Here is a 22,647-nt window from a genome sequence, read left to right on the forward strand (position 1 = left end):
CTTGGGAAACTCCCCTGGCGAGTCATAGTTCCCGCTGGTGAGCATGTGGTCCAGACCTGGGGGTCGGACAAGCTGGGCAAAGTAGCTGCAACAGTTGGCTAATGTGTAAATTGGTAATGGAGCGGGATGTACTGGGCAGGACTGAGCAAACCTTAGCCCACAAGCAAAACTAGAAACCAGGATGGAGCACAGGTCATGCAGAGCTGGGTTCTTGCACCTACTGGTCTACGTGAGTCAAGGACACTAAGCCACAGTGTCTAAGGCAGAGGCCAGGACAAGTGAGGGCCTGAGCCAAGCTGAGTCAGAGCAACCACTGGCATGCACGTGATCTATGGCTGGGAACAGGCCTGGTTGGGGAGCTAAGGGGACACCCTAACTGGGTTGAGGTTCCCACCAAGGGGTGCGTGTGCTGGAATGGGGGCTGTGCTCTAACCAGGAAACAGTCATAGTCTCCCTTGGCATGGCCAGGCCAGATCCCAACACCATCTGGTGTCCTGGAGGACCAGGGTAAATGTGAGATGGACTAGGCTAGGTCTCAACCCCTACTGAGCCATATGTGAGCCGTATGTGGGTATGGACAAGTCATGGCTGGGCTGAAACATCCAACAGCAAGAACCAAAATGGGTTGAAAGCCAGCCAAGAAAAGCCACTGTTCCTGCTAGGACAGGAGATGAACTGAGTAGGGCTGGCTCATGGACCCTCCTGGTATGCGCAAAATCTGGCACTGGGAGGGGTTCTGATGGAGGAGCCTGGGCAACTACTCTGGCAGGACACAGTCCCTGCAAGTAGGCGCAAGAAGCATGATAGGAAACAGCCCAGAATAGGCCATGGAAAGTTACCCACTGGCATGGGTCAGGGGCAGACCAGGCTGAATCAGTTCATGTCATCCACTGGCAAATTCGAACACCAGAACAGAGTGTGGGTCGAGCCAGGTTTGGTCGCGACAAAAACCAGTGCATAATGTGGAATGCCAGGGTGAAGTTGCCTGTACTGGATGTGACTGCAGCACCCAACCAGCACACGTGAGAACCAGGAAGGGAGGGGGCAGAAGACAGAACAGGTCAATCAACCATCTCAGCTATATGTTGGCAGTGAAATATGGGACAAATGGAGACTCTATGATGGACTATGTCAATCAGTGGATTCTTCAACGACCTCATCGTGCTTGGAGTGGCGAGACTGGCAGCGATTCATAACTGGTGAACTATCAAAACCACTTGAGCAAGTATCTCAGAGCATGGCCCACATCCGGTACTTGGGGTGGGTGGGAAACTGGGTGGGGCTTCTCCCTCAATATCCCCCTTTACCTCAGATACATGAAGGAAACAATATGGGAATAATAGTCTTACCCACTTTCCTGTAGCCCTTGAACCTTTTTACCCTAATTAACTACGTAAAGACTGTCAAAAATAAAATTAAAAAAATAAATAAAATTAACCATTCCTCTAAAAAATAATAATAAAAAAGAACACTGACCATATTCCACAAATTCTGATGCTGCCTAATACTGCACTAGATGCCAGTTATTCAAAAGCTACATAGTAACTAGATACGGAGTAAGAGCCATCTTTTATGGAATGCCATTTCCTTCTCATTCTGCTGAACTGGCTTCTATTTTTTTCTTCAAGAGTCAGCCCAAACATCTTCCCAAGGCAAGTGGAGTCAATTCTCTTCCCACCTTCCATTTCACAAACAAAATGAAGCACCTGCTCCTTTGGTAAAATATAAATACCTCTATCGTGAGAGTTACACAGAACTGTAACTATCTTTATCTCTATTGCATAAGACTCAGCTCCTTCCAAAAAAAAAATGTTCACAATTAAAATAGTGACTGACTGATAAAGATGTGTATGTCTTCATTGAGGGAGACAGTAACACTTGTTACAAGCTAAAACATCTGCCAAAAGCTAAAAGGAAAAAGCAACAAGGAACTCAAAATAGCACAAAACCCACAGAAGTCCTTTATAAATGTGAAAAAAGGTATGTACGACCAAGCACAGACTGAGTTGATAGCATTACACAGGAACAGACACAGTTCTTCTAGAATAGCAAACAAACAGAAGATAGGGGAAAAAAAAAAAATTTTGTTTCTTATGGAAGAAAGGCATGAAAGGAGAACATAATGGTCTCAAGTTCCTAAATCTGAGAGAGCATTTAATATTTTAAACAAGTTTCATAAGGAATTATTTCCATTTAAATCTGAAGAGGCAAGCAACACCAAGAAACAACAACTCAAAACAAGTTGCTGATCTGAGGAAGGGAAGGAGCTCTAACCCACTTTACAGAACAGCGTTCTGTAACTGCCTGCATTCCAAAGATGAGGCAGAGACTTAACAAAATACTTCAGCTTCCACACTATCAAAAAGGAGGGGGAAATAAATACATTTTTGGCTCCGTGAAAGGTAAACTTCAAGGAAAACAAAAAGGACTAAGAAAAAGAAGGGTAATCGTATTGTGATCCAAATACGACTGAATCCTCTCACTTCATTTTTTGGCAACTCGCATTTCATTTCAAAATCTGGTGGCACAAAGAAATGTCATTAAGCAACTGAAACCTCAGAGGAAAAAAATCCTTGCAATTATCACAACAGTAATAACTGAATACTTACGATCACATGTATCTCTCTGATCATCAATGTGTACTAAAAATCTTGCTATAGTGTCTTAGCACCCAAGACAACTAAACACAGAGGCTATGGCAGAAGAGTCACTAAATACCTCTTCTTATCTTCTTCCTTAGGGAAGCAACCCAATTTTACTCAAATGACATCATGACTTTTGCTGTTCCTGTTCTTCAGAATGTGCATAACAATTTTTGATCCAGCAGTCACCTAAGACCATTATATGACCTTGAGAATGGAAGCCACAACAGTGAAAAGAGCAGAAAGAAATGTGGGTTCTTGGTTATTTGTAAACCCGTGAAGTTTCTCTCCCAGCCTTGGGCTGCTTACCCACTGGACATCTCTATGTTTCACTGGTATGACAACATCTCCACTAGTCAGCGAATTCAACTGCTAGCACAGAATTTGGGATGTGGCAATCAGGTGATATAAATGATGGAACTGGAATGGCGTTGTGGAATAGGTAAAGCCACTGCCTGGGATGCCAGTATATACTATGTGTTCTAGGTCCAGTCCCAGCTGCTCCACTTCCACTCCAATTTTCTGCCAAAGGCCTGGGAAAACCAATGGCCTGGGAAAATCATTAAAAATAAAAAAAAACAGGGCACTGCACAGTAGCCTAGCACCTAAAGTCCTCGCCCTGCATGCACCAGGATCCCATACGGGCACCAGTAATAATCCCAGCTGCCCCGCTTTCCATCCAGTTCCTTGCTTGTGGCCTGGGAAAGCAGTCAATGACGGCCCAAAGCCTTGGGACCCTGCACTCACATGGGAGACCCAGAAGAGACTCTGGGCTCCTGGCTTTGGATAGGCTCAGCTCCAGCCATTGCAGGGATTTGGGGAGTGAATCATTAAACAGAAGATCTTTGACTCTGTCTCTCCTCTCTATATATCTGACTTTGTAATAAAAATAAGTAAATTTTAAAAACAAAATCAAAAAACAAATGACTCCCCCAGATGGGTTTTTGGTGCAGTAGACAAATGACACTATCAACGCCCACACAGCACAATCAGAGTGCCTAGGATATGGGATATTCAAATCCCCATTCCACTTTCCATGCAGTGTCCTGCTAATGCCCAACCTGGGAAGCAGCAGGTGACAGCTCAAGCAACTGGGTCCCTACAACCCACAGAGAGACTTGGATTGAGTTTCTGATTTCTTGCCTTGGACTGACATAAACCCCAGCTATTGTGGACATTTGGGGGTGTGACACAGTATATTTCAGGTGTCTGTCTCTGGATCTCTCTGCCTTTTTAAACAGATAAAAGTAAATAAAATTTTATAACAAAAAGAGAAATGAATATAAGAATGCTGGTATTTACTGACTCCTCTGCACTACTTAAAAGTCCCAGAGAAAAACTTTGATCAGTTACAGCAAGAGAAAACATAGATTCACTGAAGAAAGCCCTCCCTGACCATGGCCTTCACCTTAAGCCAACAGTTGTAACATTTGAGGGGGTTTGTAAGGACAAAAGAATACCACCCTCTGGATGCCAAATTCAAGAAGTTGAGTGCAGCCGCAAAACTTCAACCTTAACAATAAAGTGGTGTTGAATCAGGTGTTACCTTTCCCCAAACTACTGTTCTGAATGGCATCATCGAATCTATCATTCCCTTAAAAGCTAAAAAAATGTCACTGGAGACCTTGAATATGGTAAAACAAACTCTTCATTTACAAGGACAATTTTGCATTTCCTTGCATTATGAAGTACCAAATTACAGCAGCATTAGCAACACCTGTGACTTTGACAGCAACAAAAATCATACATGGAGGGAGTCCTAAGTCTATTAGCCTGCTGGCTGCTTGGAACCAGCGGGGGCTGGCAAGCCCAGGCTCTGAGCTCCCAGGCAGCAGAGCTCAGGTCAGATGGCCTGGGCCCCTTGGCCAGCCACGGGTTGGAGTCAGGTGGGTCAGACTGCCCCTGAACATGGCTCGGGTCTGGAGGGAGGCCTAGGCCCATTGGCTCACCATGTGCTCAGAGCCAGGTGGGTCAGTTTCCCCCGGGGATGGGGCTTGGGTGTGGAGGGAGGCCTAAGCCAATCGGCCTGCTGGCTGTTCAGAGCTGGAGGGGGCCAGCTAGCCCAGTCTCTGAGCTCTCAGGAGGCAAGGCTTAGGACAAGGGGCCATGCGCTTCACCCAGCACCTTTGGCGCCGGGTCTCCCAGTGGTGGGATCTTGAGGGAAGAATGCATGGACCTTTAAGGTTCAGACTGACACAGCATCCCTAGAGGGATAGCAGAACTGGAGTAGTTACTAATGACCAATGCCGAACACCATTCACTGGGTCACATTAAAGATAGGGCTATGGACCTATGCGGTAGGGTTAGACCATAGTACTCAACAACGAGAGTTCAGACAAGGGACAGGTAATGTTAGGCTGGACCATACCACTATCCAGGACTCAAAAGAACTGGGTCTGAAAGCAGATTTCGTGGAAGATATGTAGGCCTACCCCCTTGTTCTGCAATTTCAGCTGGTTTGCTTTGAGCTGGGGTGGTGACAAGCTGAGCTAGGCATGACCATAGAACCACTGAACAATCATGAGTGCTTGGGATTGGGCAAGGGCTGGGGTGGTCCAGGCTGCAGCACCTGCAAACACACCCAAGAATATACATACAGTTAGACGGGATAGCCTATGACCGGTAAGGACCTAGCACCAACTGACACTGGTGAGCTATGAGTCTGGGAATGAGTCTGGTGGGGGAACTAGCGCAACTTCCCTGACAGGCCACTGCTCCTGTTCATGAGCATGCAACTCAGGCTTGGTTGCTGATCAGACCAGGCATTGTAGCTCCAACTGTCCGCATGTGTATGGGGTGGTTTTGGAAAGGGGTAGACCAGGCAGTTCCAGGCCAAATTTGGCTCACTGGCAAATGCAGGAGCCAGGCTGGAAAGTAGGATATGCCTGGCTAGGCTATCACACCTGCTGGTTTGTATGAGTCATGGATGGGAGCAAACTGAGCATGGCCAGGCTATAGCACTTGCCAACAATATTTGGGATTGAGCGCAGACCAGGACAAGCCAGGCTACAGCATCCAATGGCAAAGATCAAGACAGGGGATGGGCTAGGCAGAGCTGGATCAGAGCAACCACTGGCATATGTAAGATCTGGTACTGGGAACAGGCCTGGTTAGGGAGCATAGAGGATGCTCCAGTTACGTTGTGGTTCCCACTGGTGAGCTTGAAAGCTGGAATGGGGGTGGTCTGGTCTGGATATGGCTGCAGTGGACATGGGCATGGACAGGCTCTGGGGCATGACAGACTGAGCTGACCAGCATCCACTGGTGCCCATGAGAGTCAGAGTAGGTGTAGTATAGCTTGGGCTAAGTTTCCACTCCCACAAGTCCACAAGAGAGCTGCATCACGGCATGGACTGGCTATGGCTGCGCTGAAACACCCAACAGTAAGAACTGGATTGAGGGCCCAATGCAATAGCCTAGTGGCTAAAACTGCGCCTTGAACACGCCAGGATCTCTTACTGGCACCAGTTCTAATCCCAGCTGCTCCACTTCTCATCCAACTCCCTGCTTGTGGCCTGAAAGCAGTCGAGGATGACCCAAAGCTTTAGGAACCTGAACCGTGTGGGAGACCCAGAAGAGACCCCAAGTTCCTGGCTTTGGATCGGCTCAGCTCCAGCCATTGTGGCTGCTTGGGGAGTAAACCATCAGACACAAGATCTTCCTGTCTCTCCTCCTCTCTGTAAATCTGCCTTTCCAATAAAAACTGTAAAATCTTGACCAGGTTACAGTACATGCTGGCATACGTGTGGCTCAGGTATAGGGGAAGGTTAGGCTGGGCCAGTTCCTAACACCCACTGGCAGATCTGAGAAACAGGACCGGGTACAGGACAGGCTGCGTCTGGCCACATTACCAGCCAGTTCACATTAGGACCGGGACTGCGAGCTTACTGCACCAGGTTGGGCAGCAGCTCCAACCAGTGTGAGCTGGAATGGGAATAGATCGGGCCAAGCCAGCAAATCCCAAGGTGACATGGCCTACATCAGACTGGGCTGCAGCACACACACAACCGGGACAGGACAAGGGGTTTGAGCCTGGTAGGGGAGCAGTAGGGACTCCAATGCTGAGCCAACGCTCATGCTGGTGAGCATAAAAACTGGAACTGTAGGCAGATCAGGCTGGGCAGGGCTACACTACCTGTTGGCTTACATGTGACCCGGGTTAGGGGGAGAGCCAAGTTGGAGTAGCCAATTGTATCCAACAGGCATGAGCCAGAATAAGGGAAGACATATTGGGCGTAGCATCAGCTGGCAAGTGCTAAGACTGGGGGCAAGTCCTGTCAAGCTAGACCACAAAACCATCTGGAGAGTGAAAGATCCAAGGTGGGGAGTGGGTCCAGTGGAAGGGTTGTGGGCACCTCTCTGATGGGCTGTAACTCCTACTGGTGAGTATGAGAACCAGGATTCAGGGCAGGCCTGGCTGAACAGGCAGTGGCACCCCGCTGGCATGAGTGTGTGGGCTGGCGGGTGGAGTTGGTTGGACTGAGTTAGGCTTCAGCGCCTAATGATGTATACGAGATCCCAATGGGATGTGGTACAGACCGGACCGGTCCACTGCACATGTTGGCAAGCACAGGAACCAGAGCTGGAGGGCCAGTCCAGTGGGGGTTATTGAGGGTCGCTCTGACTGAGCTGCAGCTCCCCCTGTGGTACATGAGGGCTGAGTGTGTGCTGATTCTTATACTTGCTACTGAACATTCTGTCTGATGTACTAATTTAAAGCACAAGTACTACTGCCACAAAATTGTTACTCTGATAACCATCACTCAATGTAATAGTTTCCTTTGCAAGCTTAAGTTTTTTTAATGAATTTTGTTTTTTTTTTTTTTTTTTTTTTTTTTTTTAATTTTTTTTTTTAAGATTTATTTTATTTTTATTACAAAGTCAGATATACTGAGAGGAGGAGAGATAGAAAGGAAGTGGAGCTGCCGGGATTAGAACCAGCGGCCATATGGGATCAAGGCGAGGACCTTAGCCACTAGGCCACGCTGCCGAGCCCTTTTAATGAATTTTGAAGTATTATTTTGAGAACGAGTCACAGGATTCAGCAGACTGCCAAAGAGGTTATACAGTACCAAAATAAGAAATCCAAAGAGTAGAGCTTTCACACTAAAAAATGTCTGTGTCTGGCCAAGTTCTTTGTTCTTTCTTCCTTTTTTTTTTTTTGTTTGTTTTTAACTTTTTTTTCTTTCTCTTAGGCAAGTTCTTTAGTTCTAATTACTCAAAGAAACAAAAAGCCTACAAAATAAAAATTTTAAAATAACTATACAGGAAAAAGGGATACAGTCTAAACCCTAAGTGTATAAACAAGAAGTAAACTGTAAAAACTGGGCTTATCCCATAAAGGCATCTATATCAATACCCTCTCAGATATAACCATCTAAAGCCAGAAAATAATGAACAAGATCAGATTTCCCTGAGGTCCACACAGGAAAAGAAAAATCTGCACCAAAAAAGCAGAACCAAGGAACTTTGACTCTCAGTGTCAGAGTCTTCCACTGCTACCCAGAACTTTCTGATACCTACTCAGTCTCCCATTATCCTCTTTCCTGAATGGATAGATTTATTGCTGTTATATTATTCTTTCTCCATCACCGTGTATTACACATGTAGAATGCAGACAATTCATCTTTGGTTTGTAAGTTTAAGAAGCACATGGAGCCTGCCTGCAATCTGATGAAAGGGACTACATTAAAAGGTCTGAGATTTTCTGCTAGACACAGAAAATAGATGAAACTCAGGATTGTCTCCCTTGGGATTCAGGCCAAATTTGAAGTGCTAAATAACAGGTAAAAGACTACACATAGACGTTTCAATAGCCAAAGGGGCAGGCTGAAAGAGAAGCCAAAAAAGATATAAAATAATCTCTAGAAATTGAGTTTGTATTATCACATAATATAAAAAAGATAGATTTTCAACTGAAATTATTAACTTCAATTGCCTTTTCAAACAAAAATGGCTGGCATTACTTTTTCCTAAATTAGTATAAGAGCAGCATTTAAACTAGCAATTAAGACACCAGCATCCCACATCAGACTACCTGGTTCAATTCCCAGACTCTGGTTCTGGACTCTGATTCCCTGCCAACTGCAGACTCTAGGAGGCAGTGGTGACGGCTTGGGTAACTGGGTTCCTGCCACCCACATGAGAAAACTTGACTGTGTTCCAGGCTCCTGGCTTCTGCATGGCCTAATCCAGGCTGCTGCAGGCATCTGGGAAGTGAACCAGAGAACAGCAGGGTACTTACGCACTCTATCACTTATTCATTCCTATTCTCTGTTTCTACCTGTCAAATAAATGACATCTTTAATAAGTTTGAATTAGTCATACCACCAAAATGGCTTCTATTTTAGTTCAGTTTCAGTAAAGTAACAGAGTCAACATTCTGAATCAGAAAAATACAGCCCTGTCTGCACCAAGATTATCTGGACTGGAAATCAAGCTTTTCCACTTTAATCATGTGACATTAAAAAGTAAAATCAGCCTTTTCATACCTCAGTTTCTTCATCTGTAAAATGATGAGTGCCTACCCCAAAAGACCAGTGTTGGAATTAAATGAGTTAACACAAAATAATCACTAGGAATAATCTCTAATACACAGTAATCACACAGTAATAGTGCAAATTAGCACTATTAGCATATATCTCTCACCTTAAAATTTCTTCTGTGCTGAGAACAAAATCTCCTCTTTGAACTATATTAAAACACACAATCCGTACTGCTAAGCAGCTATCCTACTGTTCATAGCACCAGAGCTTATTCTTGCTAACTGTATTTTTGTACCTGATAATCAACTTCTCCCCATCCCTGAACACAGTCTTTCCCTTGGCAGATCTTCCCATCTTCTCCCATGTGTTCAAGAAAGCTATATTATCTCCTAAAGTTGTATTGGTAATTTATAAGTTGTTCTTTCCTTTTCAGTCCAATGCTAACAAGCAAATACACAATTTCACCTCTTTTACAAATTTGAAAAGCATGAAGAACTTAAACTATCACACTTCTGGCTTATCACAAAAACTGCAATAATCAAAATGTGTAATCTAATAGAAACAAAATCAATAGGATGGAGCTCAAACATACATGACCAACTGATTTTTAATAAAAATGCATAGACAAGTCAGTGGGTTAAGTAAAGATCTTTCAAAAAAATTACTTAGACAACTATTTATCTGTATGGGAAAAAAACTGACAAAGCAATCCTTAATCCTTAATTCATTCCATACACCTAAACCTGAAAATTTCATCACAGTACTATACAAATTATAGAACAAAACTCAGAAAAGTATTTACTAGACATCACACACACACACACACACACAATCACAATCTATAAACAAAATTGATAAAATGGTCTTCATCAAGATTCAAAACTTCTGTTCTTCAAAGAACATTGTTACAAAAACAAATAAGTCACACAGTGGAAGAAAATATCTTCAAAACATGTAGTTTAAAAGGCTGCACAAAAAAATGCAATTATTAAAAAAAAAAATTAGGGTCCAATGCAATGGCTCAGCGGTTAAATCCTTGCCTTGCAAGTGCCAGTATCTCATATGAGCATTGCTTCATGTCCCAGACGCTCCGCTTCGCATCCAGCTCCTCCCTGTGGCCTGGGAAAGCAGTCAAGGATGGCCCAAAGCCTTGAGACCCTGCACGTGCATGGGAGGACCCAGAAGTAGTTCTGTGCCTTGGACTGGCTCAGCTCCAGCCACTGAGACCACTTGGGGAGTAAACCAGCAGACAGAAGATCTCTTCTCTGTCTCTCCTCCTCTCTGGAAATCTTCTTTTCCAATAAAAAATAAAATAAAATAAAAACAAATTAAAAACCAGTAACATGGGCCAAGAGCAGTAGCCCAGCAGCTAAAGTCCTCGCCTTGTACACACTGGGATAGCATATGGCTGCCAGTTCATATTCCAGCTGCTCCACTTCCCATCCTATTCCCTACTTCTGGCCTGGGAAAGCATAGAGGACAGCCTGAAGCCTTGGGCCTAAGCCCACATGGGAGATCTGGAAAAAGATTCTGGCTTCTCGCTTTGGATTAGCTCAGCTCCAGGTACTGCAGCACTTGGGGAGTGAACCAGCGGATGGAAGATCATCTTCCCTGAGCCTCCTCTCTGTATATCTGCCTTTCCAATCAAAAATTTTAAAAATCTTAAAAAAAAAAAAAGATAAAAGACTTAGATAAATATGATAGCAAAAAAATCACAGAGAAACTCAAATCGCCAGGAAATAGGAAAATTTAAATTAAGACTACACCGAGGTACCACAACTAACAGGATGGCTAGGGGCCAGGAAGTTAACCTGCTACTTGTGACACCAGCATCCTATATGTGCACTGGTTTGAAATCTTGATGCTCTGCTTCCAATCCAGCTCCCTGCTAATGTGCCTGGAAAAGAAGCAAGCTCTCGATCCTGGCTCCTAGCTTTGGCTTGGCCCAACAGCAGCAGCTGTGGCCATTTGGAGAGCAAAATGGTATATGGAAGATCTAACTGGCATCTCTTCCAAATATATAAATCCTACTTTAAAAATTTAGAATGGTTAAAATTAAAAAGACTATACCATCAACAATTTACAAGACTCAACCAAAAAACAAAGTTTAGAAATCAGCATAGAACCTAAATAGAAAGTTCTCAAAGAAATACAAGAGGCCAACAAATACATGAGAAAATGCTCAGTATCACTAGGATCACAGAAATGTAATTCAAAACCACAATTTAGCTCAGGGTATCACATTACCCTGTCAGAATGGCTCTTATCCAAAAGACAGATGACAACTCCTGGCAAGAATGTGGAGAAAGGGGAGCCTTCAAACACTACTGATAGGAACGTAATTATTGCAGCCACTGTGAAAAACAGTATAGAAATTTCTTTAAAAACTATAGATATGCCCTATGATCAGCAATCCCATTACCAATGGATCATGGATAGGCACATGAGCACATCTTATCAGAGATGCTGTACTATAATACCTATAGCAACACTGTTCACAACAGCGAAAACAGGCAATCAACCAAAACGTCCATCATCAATCAGATAAAGAAAATGTGGTGTGAGTATAAATCCAAACATATGTACACTCACACACACACTCTACACATACTAATATTAGGTGGACTCAAGCCTTCCATTTACTATTCACTGGCCTATAAGGAAAGGGTCTGAATTCCTAACGTATTTTCTCTTGAAACCTTAACTCTCACCCCTAAACAATACATGTTGCTTTTCATCAGCCACTATCTGAAGTGTTTTCTCTAGCTCACAGCAGTCCATCTGAATAGCCGCCATCCCCCACCACCCTAGAAGTATCATCTCTAAGCTGTTTCTGTAACAGTAACACAAACTAAAGGATCAGAAACCAGAACTGCCTGATAAAAGTCACTCACCCAGATTTTCTTTCCCCAGAAATTTAGAGCTAGAAAGAAGAGATCATAAGAGATCATAAACTTCACAAATGGGATGACTATGTGCTAGAAAAGAAAAGCTGTCTGGAAAAATCAGGAAATTAGTTAGGGAAAAGCCAGAAAGAAGTACTCTGCTTAGCTTCCAAAAACTTCTCCCCAGTTTCTAGTCCCATTTTCTCAATAGTCAGCCATCCTTAGGATCTGTGAAATACTCCAGAGTTCTCCACACACATTCCTTCTCTTTCTTGTTTAATGTATCTACTACTGGTTTCCTTTCGTTGCAACCAAGCAAAGCTTGACCATGTAAGTTTCCTAAGCTGAAAGATGTAATTTTTTTCTTTTTCATTGTTAATTTTACCCTCCCTTGCACTAATAGGCAGGTGAAAATTTCATAGTCAGTTCCTCTTTTATCTCACCAATATATCCACTGATGCTTTTTACTTTTACTTCTTCGTCATTTCCCTGTTTAAAAGGGAAAAAAATTTACTGCTTTTACACAATGTTCTCAAAATCAGAATCACTGGTTTTCTATTAACCTTTTCCCAAAAATTCTCCTACATCAAGTTATTTTTTATTTATCTGTTAATAGTATCCTCAATTAAGAGGGATATGTAATTGGCACATCTTATTTAAGGAATCCTGAAATGTCCCCAAGCTGTAGGTGAACTGGTTTAACCTAACATATTCATAAATATTCAAATAAAGGGTTTTAAAGCTCAATCACTTCAAGATAGGACTGTTTCAGTATATACAACAAGTAAAATATCTTTAAGACAGTCTTAACAGGGAAACACCAAAGTATGCAAAAAATCTTGATGTAATCACAGAAATTTAAATTTGCAAAAGAGTTAATTTACTCTTCCTTTCACACTAAGCAAAAATATCATTAAGTCAAATTAGTTCTGGAGCAGCTCTGGAGACTAAAGAAATGACTAATCTTTCGGGGGAACAAGTTCTTACCAGAGTTACACAAGTGCTCTTGCTTACTGGGGGGAGGGGAAAATGAAGCACAGCAGAAAACCAATGTATTAGTCTATTTCCATTATAAAACGAAATACATTCCCCAGAAAGAAATGCCACATCAGTAGATGGTCAGCCCTGCTGTGCTGAGAACTCGAGTACATAAATGCTAATGGTAGCTTCATTGCTCATTTTTCTTTTGTGGCATCCTAGACAACCAGAATTTCTCAGAAGCCTAAGGATTGTTTTAAGTTCACGCGTCTAGCAATTTTGTATCCCTCCCATCTCTCTGCCTTCCAAAAGTAGGCCATCCTAACTCTCTTTGTTGCTTACTATGCTCTAGTTACACGCCCTCCTCACTGCTCCTCAGACAGAACTCCTGTCTTGGCACTCTGTGGCTTCTCTCTGACTAGAATGTTCATCTTTCACATACTCAACAGATGTTCAATTCCACCACTCTGCCAGGTCTTCATTCATGTCAACTCTGGTGAAACTTCTCACCCTGTGTAAAATAATATCTACTCCTCTACTTATTACTACCTTTTATTTCATTTTTCTCTTTAGCCTTTGCCACTGTCACTAACAGATGTTTCTTAATTGTCCCTCTACTAGAAAGCACACTCTATGATTATGTGACTTCACCCATTTTGGTCACTGTTATGGACCCAGCATTCAGAACATTACCATACAACAAGTTAGGTGCTCAATATGCTGAATCAATACATCATCCTGCCGTCTGCAACACCACAGCAAACTACCGGGTTCTGAAATCAACACTCGATAGTCTAATTTGAAAGATTTCAAATCACAGGTTAGGTTTAGGTTATTTTTGAAACTGCTTTGTGAATCACAGCAATTATTCAAAACAAGTTGCTGACCAAAAAAAACACAGAAGTCTAAGCAAGCACATAAATCTCACACTTATCTACTTTATTCATTGGACTTCAAATAAGATTTTACTTGAAGAAAGGATTTAGTGATCAAAATCTGTCATACAACTTAATTCTTTTTACATTTCACTGAATTTATTATAAATGAGAGTAATCTGGATATTATGTTTACATTTTTCAGAAACAAATTAAAATTAGTATCTTTAATTTTTTTTTTTTATTTAACTTCATTAATTACATTGTATTATGTGACACAGTTACATAGATACTTGGGTTCTCCCACCCCTCCCCAAACCCTCCCACCATGGTGGATTCCTCCACCTTGTTGCATAACCACAGCTCAAGTTCAGTTGAGATTCCCCCATTGCAAGCATACACCAAACATAGAGTCCAGCATCTTATTAATTTTATTTAATAATCCACTACAAAGGAAATCAAAAGTTACTATTTTATAATTAAGACAAATAGAAAGTAGGTTAAACTTTTAAGGAACAAAGTATAAAATTGCATTATTTTGTGTGCAAGATTATCACCTTACTAAATTCATTTGGTTCATTAAATGGAGATTTAAAGCATCCAAATTGCATTACCACAATAATCTCTATAAGAAATCAAATCATCCCATTTCTTGATAAAACTACAGTATTTTATTCTGAACCTCACCTTGAAATTCACTATAATGTGATTTGGCCAGTATAACTTTTATTAGATGCTCCAATAAAGTGGGGGAAAAAAGCGCAGGCATTGCGGTTTAGTAGCTTAAGCCTCCACCTGAACCACTAGCACTCCATATGGGTCAGTTTATGTGAATGTACCTAGCAAAGCAAAGGAACAGGACTCAAGTGCCTGGATACCTAAACCCAGTAAGAGACCCAGAAGAAGCGCCTGGCTCCTCATTTCACCTGACTGTTGCAGCCAATTGGGGAGTTAGCCAGAACCAGCAGATTCAAGTTTCTCTCTCTGTCTCTCCTCTAACTCATTCTTTCAAATAAATCCTTTAAAAAAAACTTAAGGGGGGAGTGGAGGGAAGGGGAAAAGAGCCAGAGCAATATGAGAAAACTACTTAAACGAACAAAAAAAAAAAACTTAAAAAAAAAAACGAGAAACTACTTAAAAACAACAACAACAACAAAAAGGGGGGTCAGCACAGTAGCTTAGTGTCTAAATCCTCACATTGCATCCACCAGGATCCCATATTGGCACTGATTCCTGTCCCAGCTGCCCCGCTTCTCACCCAGCTCCCTGCCTGTGGCCTGGAAAAGCAGTCAAGGATGGCCCAAAGCCTTGGGACCGTGCACCCAAATGGGAGACTCAGAAGAGGCTCCTGGTTCCTGGCTTTGGATCAGCTCCAGCCATTGACGCTACTTGGAGAGTGAACCAGCAGATATAAGATCTTTCTCTCTGTACCTCCTTCTCTCTGTATATCTACTTTCCAATAAAAGAATAAAACAAGTAAGAAAGAAAGGAAGGAAAAAAGGAAGGGAGGAAGGGAAGGAAGGAGGGAGGGAGCGGGGAAGAGAAAGAAAGAGAAAAACCACTCACCTTAATGAAGTTACAGATGGACAAGTCTGTCCATACAAACCCATCTGGCCCCAAAGAGAATCTAAAAAGTAAAGAAGAATTAATTATTAGATGCTCTCAAGTAAATCAGACTATTAATCACACCACGGTTGTAATTAAAACACTCAGAACACAGACACACAAGTTTAAAGAGTCACCATTATCAGAACAAAAATTTAAATAAAAAACGATGAGTGACAAGAGGCATCACACTAATACACACACACCAGAGGCATAGGAGAAACAGGCATAGTTAGAACTCTGACACGCAAAAAAGCTGAGATCACATAAAATTTATCAGTCACACTGACACTACAGAAAACCTGTGTCCAACCTACACAGTAGAATCCTAGGGATTCCAAAGGTGCCTAAAAGCTGCTCCAGCTTAGGCACGCAGGTTCCCCATCCATGTAACTGTCCTGCCTCCATCTACTCTCTTCAAAGCATTTTATTTTATATACTGAACTTCTCCAAGAATTCATCTGAAGAAACAGTTCTTCCCATTGTTTTAAAAAGAGTAGCACTGGAGGAGAGAAGAAGCTTGATTATGACAGTTCTAGCTTTAAATGCTGTGACACTACTGAGACCCTGAAGAATTTAAATAATCTCAGTCAATCTCAGTTTTTTCCAACTGTAACTTGCACTTAATATCACCCATTAACTGTCAGGTTTGCTGTTAGAGTAAGTGAGCAAATGCAAAAGTATCTATTACACCACTAAGATCTGGCACAAGGCAGAGTGTAAATATTTTCATTAGGCTAAGGATGATCCACAAATGCCTGTAAGTAATAGAAATGAGATCAGGTTGGAATAGGTGTTAAGTGTATACAGATGCATGTAGTGCACATTGAGCAACTAAAGAGAACATGTCGAGCAAGAAGACATTAGTCACTACTTCCCAGCTGTAGCCAAATATAGTAAAACTTCACAATTATTCAAGAGAAACATGATATTAAAAACTGTATCATAAAACCTACTTTTTTAATTTCTAAATAAATACCATGTGTACCAAGCAAAATATTGATTTATTTCATTCTAAATTGATAAGTTTTAGAGGCTAAATGAATCCATGCCTAGTTGCCCCTGCATTCATCAGACACAGCTCCTCCAGAACGACAGCAGGTGATTTAATCACTGTATCCACCGAAAATAACTAAAACACTGTAAAAATGTTTTTAATTATAAATAAGCAAAAGCCTAACAGAAAATAAAGTCAATCAGACTAAAACTAAACTAAGGGAAAGGAATAAAAACCAGAGAGGTATACAAAATGTTAAAATCAGCAATTTGCCAATCCCTACAAATTCCCACCTGCAATTCCAAGACTTCTTAAGCCCCAATGTATAAGAAGGGTTTAGGTCTCACGTAAGAGAACTGCTTGAAACCTGCCTGAAACCAGCATCATGGTATAGCCAGTCAAGCTGCACCATGCAAGACCAGCATCCCATCAGGGTCACCCAGATGCCTTATCCAGCTCCCTGCCAATGTGCCTGGGCCCTGCATCCACACGGGAGATCCACAAGCTCCACAATCCTGGCTAGGACCTGACCAAGCCCTAGCTGATATGGCCATTTAGAGTGAACCAGCAGATGGAAGATCTCTTTCTCTTCCCTCTCCTCTCTCTGTAATTCCTAAATAAATCTTAAAAACAAACCAACGCTGCTTACAAACTACAGTACTCAGGGCTGAGGAGGGGACGGGAAGTTACGTCAGGAGGCAGCAGTGTCTTCCTGCTACTGCACAATCACAAACAGACCCCTCCTGCAGATTATAATTTTTTAAACTACAATTTTGTGAAATTGTAGGGTGACAGTGTTCCCCATTCTATTTTTACAGGAGAATTTGCCTTTGATCTAATGTCCAGAAAATTCTCACAGGTAATATTCGAAAACAAAGGAATTCATAATAATAAAAAAATCATAAAACCCAGGGGCTGGTGCTGTGAAACAACTTACAAACTACCACCCAGAATGCTGGCAACTAACCAACGGAGTGCCTGACTCAAGAGCCAGCTATTCTATGCTCTCAACCCAGCTTTGAATGCCCTGGAAGGCAACAAATGACAGCCCAAATGCTTGGGCTCCTGCCACCCACATAGTCAAAAACAGCAAAAATATCAGTTAACATACCAATACTACAAGGAGTCAGACACAGAAATTACTGGACACCCCTCTCTACTGTTACACTGTATGGGTGATTTTTTTGTCTTGCATTTTAATTACCTGTATTCATATCAATTTCAAAACATCATTTCTAGCAGGGATCCATATTCCCTCCTAGAAATCCCAAATATACTATATCTAAAGCTGAATAAGCATCTTTACTATTAATACACTTTCTACCTTGAATAAAGCCCATTCATCCAGGAGTAGCTTTCAAGTTTCTAGCCTAATCTTTCCCTTTATTAAAGCAAAATACTTCCTAGCAAATTTTTTCAACTCTTGGTTTTTGGAGGAACTGCTCCTCTAAAAACTTCTGGCCTCCTAACTTACTCCTCTCCAAGGAAGTAATGTGGCTGGTGGGTACAGGTAACTGCTCTTTACTCTCCACCCAGGGATCAGGTATTCCTGCTCTGCTGACCCAAACATCCTGGCCAGGTAAGCTGTGGGTGCGTATGCAGAGATAAGTGGTGTACATGCTTAAAGTCCACCAACTCATTCAGCTCTTTTTAACCTAAGTCACATCCAAAAAGATAAGTTTTACCAAAAACAAAGGCAACACCTTCAAAAGTTAAACACAGAGTAACCAAAAGACCAAGAAACTACTTATATGTATCTTCAAGAGAAATGTCCCTACAAAAGTTTGCACACAAATGTTCATAGCTATATTCATAACAATCAAAAAAAGGAAATAATGTAAATATTTGTTCATCAACTGATAAATGAACAAAACGAAAAATCCATGTAACGAACAATGGGAATGAATTGCTGGTACACAGTACAACATGGAAATACCCTGAAAGTCATGTGCCCAGTGAAAAAAAAAATCAGACACAAAAGACCACACGAGGCAGGTATTCAACGAAACAGCCAAGACTATGTCACATACAGAAGTCCCAGCTCTGTTTCCAATTTCAGCTTTCTACAAATCAGGTCACTGAAATGCAGCAGTAATAGCTCAAGCAACTGACTCCATCACCTACGTGAGAGATGCAGACTGAGTGAATTTTCAGCTCACAACTTCAGCCTGGCCCAAGGCCAACTGAGACAGGCAGCTGCAGAGTAAACCAGCAAATGGGAACTCTATCCAAAAAAAAAAAAAAAAAGCCACACAGGAATGGAAAGCAGATACTGTGATGCCAAAAGACAGGGGTTGGAACAGGAAGGCAGCTACTGACTGCCCTAAGATTTCATTCTGGAGTGATGAAAACATTTTGTTAGTGAAGATGGTTGCACAGTCTTATAAACACATGAAACCACTGAATTGTATTTTAAACTTGCAAACTTTATGGTATGTACCCATATAGAAACTAATTTTTAAAAAGTACCATCTCAGGACCTGCACTGTGGCTTAACAGATTAATCCACTACCTGCACATATCAGTGTTTCATATGGTTGCTGGTTTGCATGCCAGCTGCTCCACTTCCAATCCAGTTCCCTGCTGGTGACCTGGGAAAGCAGCAGAGGATGGCCCAAACCCTTGGGACCCTGCACCCACACTGGAGACCCAGAGTAAGCTGCTGGCTCCTGATCAGGCTCAGCTCCAGCTGCTGCAGCCATTTGGAGAGAAAACCAGCAGATGGAAGATCTTTCTGTTTGCCCTTGCCTCTGTAACTCTTTCAAATAAAAATTTCTTTAAAAAAAATATTTTTCAAAAAGCACTATCTTGGGTCTGGCACAGTAGCCTAGTGGCTAAAGTCCTCACTTTCCACACGCCAGGATCTCATATGAGCACCAGTTCTAATCCCCAGCCACCCCACTTCCCATCCAGCTCCCTGCTTGTGACCTGGGGAAGCAGTCAAGGACAGCCCAAAGCCTTGGGTTCCTGCACCTGTGTAGGAGACCCCAAAAAGGCTCCTGGCTTTGTATTGCCTCAGCTCTGGCCACTGTGGCCACTTAACAAGTGAATCATGGGGCGAAGATCTTCCTCTCTGTCTCTCCTCTCCTCCTCTCGATATATCTGACTTTCCATTTAAAAAAAAAAAAAAAAAAAAAACACTACCCTGTTTTTTCATATGTTGCTTTTCAATCCTCAGTGGGCTGAAAACCAGGCAAGGGAAAATGGCCATACACATTGAGACCCCCAAACATCAACACCCCCAGGACTCCCAAGTTACCAGTTACTACTAATTATAACTCCTAGTTATCTTCCTCATCTTTTCCAGCCTCGATGCCATGGTTTGTTTTCTCCACAGTTCATCTGGATTACTGCCACTAAATGATGTCCCGAACCTCACCTTACCAAATGGAAGAACGTGAAACCTACTCTCCACCAAGCAACTGAACTTCATAAAAGGTAAAGTTCACAGTGAATCTTGGAAATTTCAAAATGTGCCCAATTACAGTCTCATGTTTCTGTGGCACCAATTATAGTTGAACAATTATAAGAACACATTTAATTACATTCATAATTTATATGGTTTAAATCCTTTGAAATCCGTTAGTCATTAAGATACGTGTGGAGAACAATATCAGAATATAAGTAGTGAAAGCTCTCATTCATGAATGGGTATGCAGATTAGGTAATTTTATCATATTCCACCACCAACAGAAGCACATGGAATTCCACCTAGTATAAGCAGTGTTTGGGTACATATCAAACTGAGTGACAAACCATTAGGAAGCAATTGCTGTAACAAACTTATGTATAATAACGCACTGATTGACAGCAAAAGAGGAAATCAGAAAAAAGCCCTAGTAATTTCTACAAACCCTCTTCCACAGAAATATATATAATGCTTTATAATTCCAACAACAATGATCTTAAGCATGAAGAACCAGATTCGAATCCCAATTTACAATTACTATAGGACTTTGAATAGATTATTAACTTCTTTTTTTTTTAGATTTATTTTTTATTTTTATTGGAAAGGTGGATATACAGAGAAGCGGAGAGACAGAGAGGAAGATCTTCCATCCCATGGTTCACTCCCCAAGTGATCACAACAGCTGGAGCTGAGCCAATCCAAAGCCAGGAGCCAGGAGCTCTTCCGAGTCTCCCACACAGGCACAGGTCCCAAGGCCTTGGGCCGACCTTGACTGCTTTCCCAGGCCACAGGCAGGGAGCTGGATGGGAAGTGGAGCCTCTGGGATTAGAACTGGCACCCATATGGGATCCCAGCACATGCAACGCGAGGACTTTAACCACTCTGCTATCGCGCCAGCCCAGGTTATTAACTTCTCTGAGGCATAAAATTCTCCATAAAAAAAAAAAATCCATGCTGAAGTTACTATGACTGTAGCTTGAATAAAAGTACCTGCATAATATCAGACAACGGTAAGAATTGAAAACATGCTAGAAATGAATGCTACAGTACCAAAAGGTCAAAAAAGTTGGTTTTTTATATTTTCTTACTTCTACTTCATCTTTCAAAGGCCTAAAAATATGAAATTATTAAGATTCATGAAAAATTAGGTTACTTGATTGAACACTGTGAACTGTTATATCATTAGTCATCGGTAATCATGAAAGCAGTTGTGGAAACAACCTGAGTCTTAATCAGCCCAAATAGGGGAAATCTGCCAGAGGAAGATGTAAATGGAAAAGAATCCTGCAGAGTGAGTAGTACGCAGATGTTCATCATAGCCCCACTAGGTAAGCCCGAAGGCAGTGGTCATCCGCTTGAGCCCTCAAGAGTCTCCTGCTTTTTCAACCATCAAAATCATCAGGATCCTCAATCACCAAGCAGGCCAAACAAGCCATTAAGAAACAAGGAACAGGTTGACTTTTTGTTTTTGTTTTGTTTATTAAAAAAAAAAAAAAAAGGCAGCTTGAGACCAGGCTGTGTCTTAGCAAGTTAAGCCACTGCCCGCAGCACTCATAAAAAAACACTGGTTCAAATCCTGGCTATTCCACTTCCAATCCAGCTTCCTACTAAGGGCCGAAGAAAGCAGTTGAAGATGGCCCATATTCTTGGGCCCCTACATTCAATTTGGGAGACCCAGAAGAAGCTCCTGGTTCCTGGCTTCGGTACAGTCCAACTCCAGTTGTTGCAGCCATTTGGGGAGCATACCAACTGATGGAAAATCTTTAACTCTGCTTTTCAAATAAATAATTAAAATCTTTTTAAAGGAAGAAAAAACCTGAGAAAATAGATAGCAACCGTGATTTAAGCACAGGAAAGGCAAACACAGTGTTAAATGTATGCCAAAAGAGAAATAAAATGAAAAATATTGACTTTTAACAGAAGACAATACTAACACAGTAAATGCATTTCTGCCACTAATAAGCAAGATCTGCACTGAGTTTCTAGCTCCCGCATTCTCCCAGCCTCAGGCCCAGTCCTGTGGGCATTTGTGTAGGAGAGCAACAAGTGGAAGTCCTTCCTCTCCACTCACTTTTTTTTTTAAGTGGGGAAGGATTTGAACACACATTTCTACAAAGCAATTACTGCCCAACAAACCCAGAAAAAGATGTTCAACATTTTAGTCACTAAGAAAACGTAAATCAAAACCACAACAAAGAGGGCTATAATCAGAGACAGGTTGGGGACCAGCATTATGGAGCAGCACATCAACCGCCCCTAGTGATGCTAACATCACATATCAGAGTACCAGCCCAAGATCTGGCTGCTCTTCTGATCCAGCTTTCTACTAACGGACCTGAAAAGGCAGGAACATAGCCCTGGCCCTCATTTGGAAAAACAGAATGGAGAGCCCAGATTCTGCCTGGCCCAGTCCTGGCTACTGCAGACATTTGGGGAGCAAATCAGCTGACGGAAGATATGCCTCCCCTGACCCCACATCCTCTGTTGTGTTCAAATATTAAGCTTTTTTTAAGATATATTAAAACATTTAAAATGACACTGCATGTTTTGGCAAAGATGCAGAGAAACAAACTCTTTACACATCGCTAGTAGAAATGTAAAACAGAAAACAACGCAGTCATTCTGGAAAATAGCTTGACAATTCATCACAAAGTTAGAGTTAACAATACAAACCAGCAATTCCACTCCTAGGGTATAATACTCAAGAAACGAAAACATGATTTCACAGAAAAGCCTGTGCAAGAATGTTCGTAGCAGTATTAAACTATGAT

The 22,647-nt window shown here is 41.9% G+C and overlaps 1 protein-coding gene across 3 annotated transcripts in view; it reads right to left on the reverse strand.

The window, feature by feature from the left end:
• Nucleotides 1-22,647, reverse strand: part of FOXJ3 (forkhead box J3) — a 134,272-nt gene that overhangs the window by 90,667 nt on the left and 20,958 nt on the right. For all 3 annotated transcript variants that reach the window (XM_058679716.1, XM_058679720.1, XM_058679710.1), the window contains exon 2: nucleotides 15,432-15,492. In XM_058679716.1, coding sequence (XP_058535699.1) covers nucleotides 15,432-15,475 — 44 coding nt within the window. In that variant the 5' untranslated portion in view covers nucleotides 15,476-15,492. The remainder of the gene's footprint in view (nucleotides 1-15,431; nucleotides 15,493-22,647) is intronic.

Source organism: Ochotona princeps, chromosome 2 (assembly GCF_030435755.1).
Source record: "Ochotona princeps isolate mOchPri1 chromosome 2, mOchPri1.hap1, whole genome shotgun sequence".
Lineage (NCBI taxonomy): Eukaryota > Metazoa > Chordata > Mammalia > Lagomorpha > Ochotonidae > Ochotona > Ochotona princeps.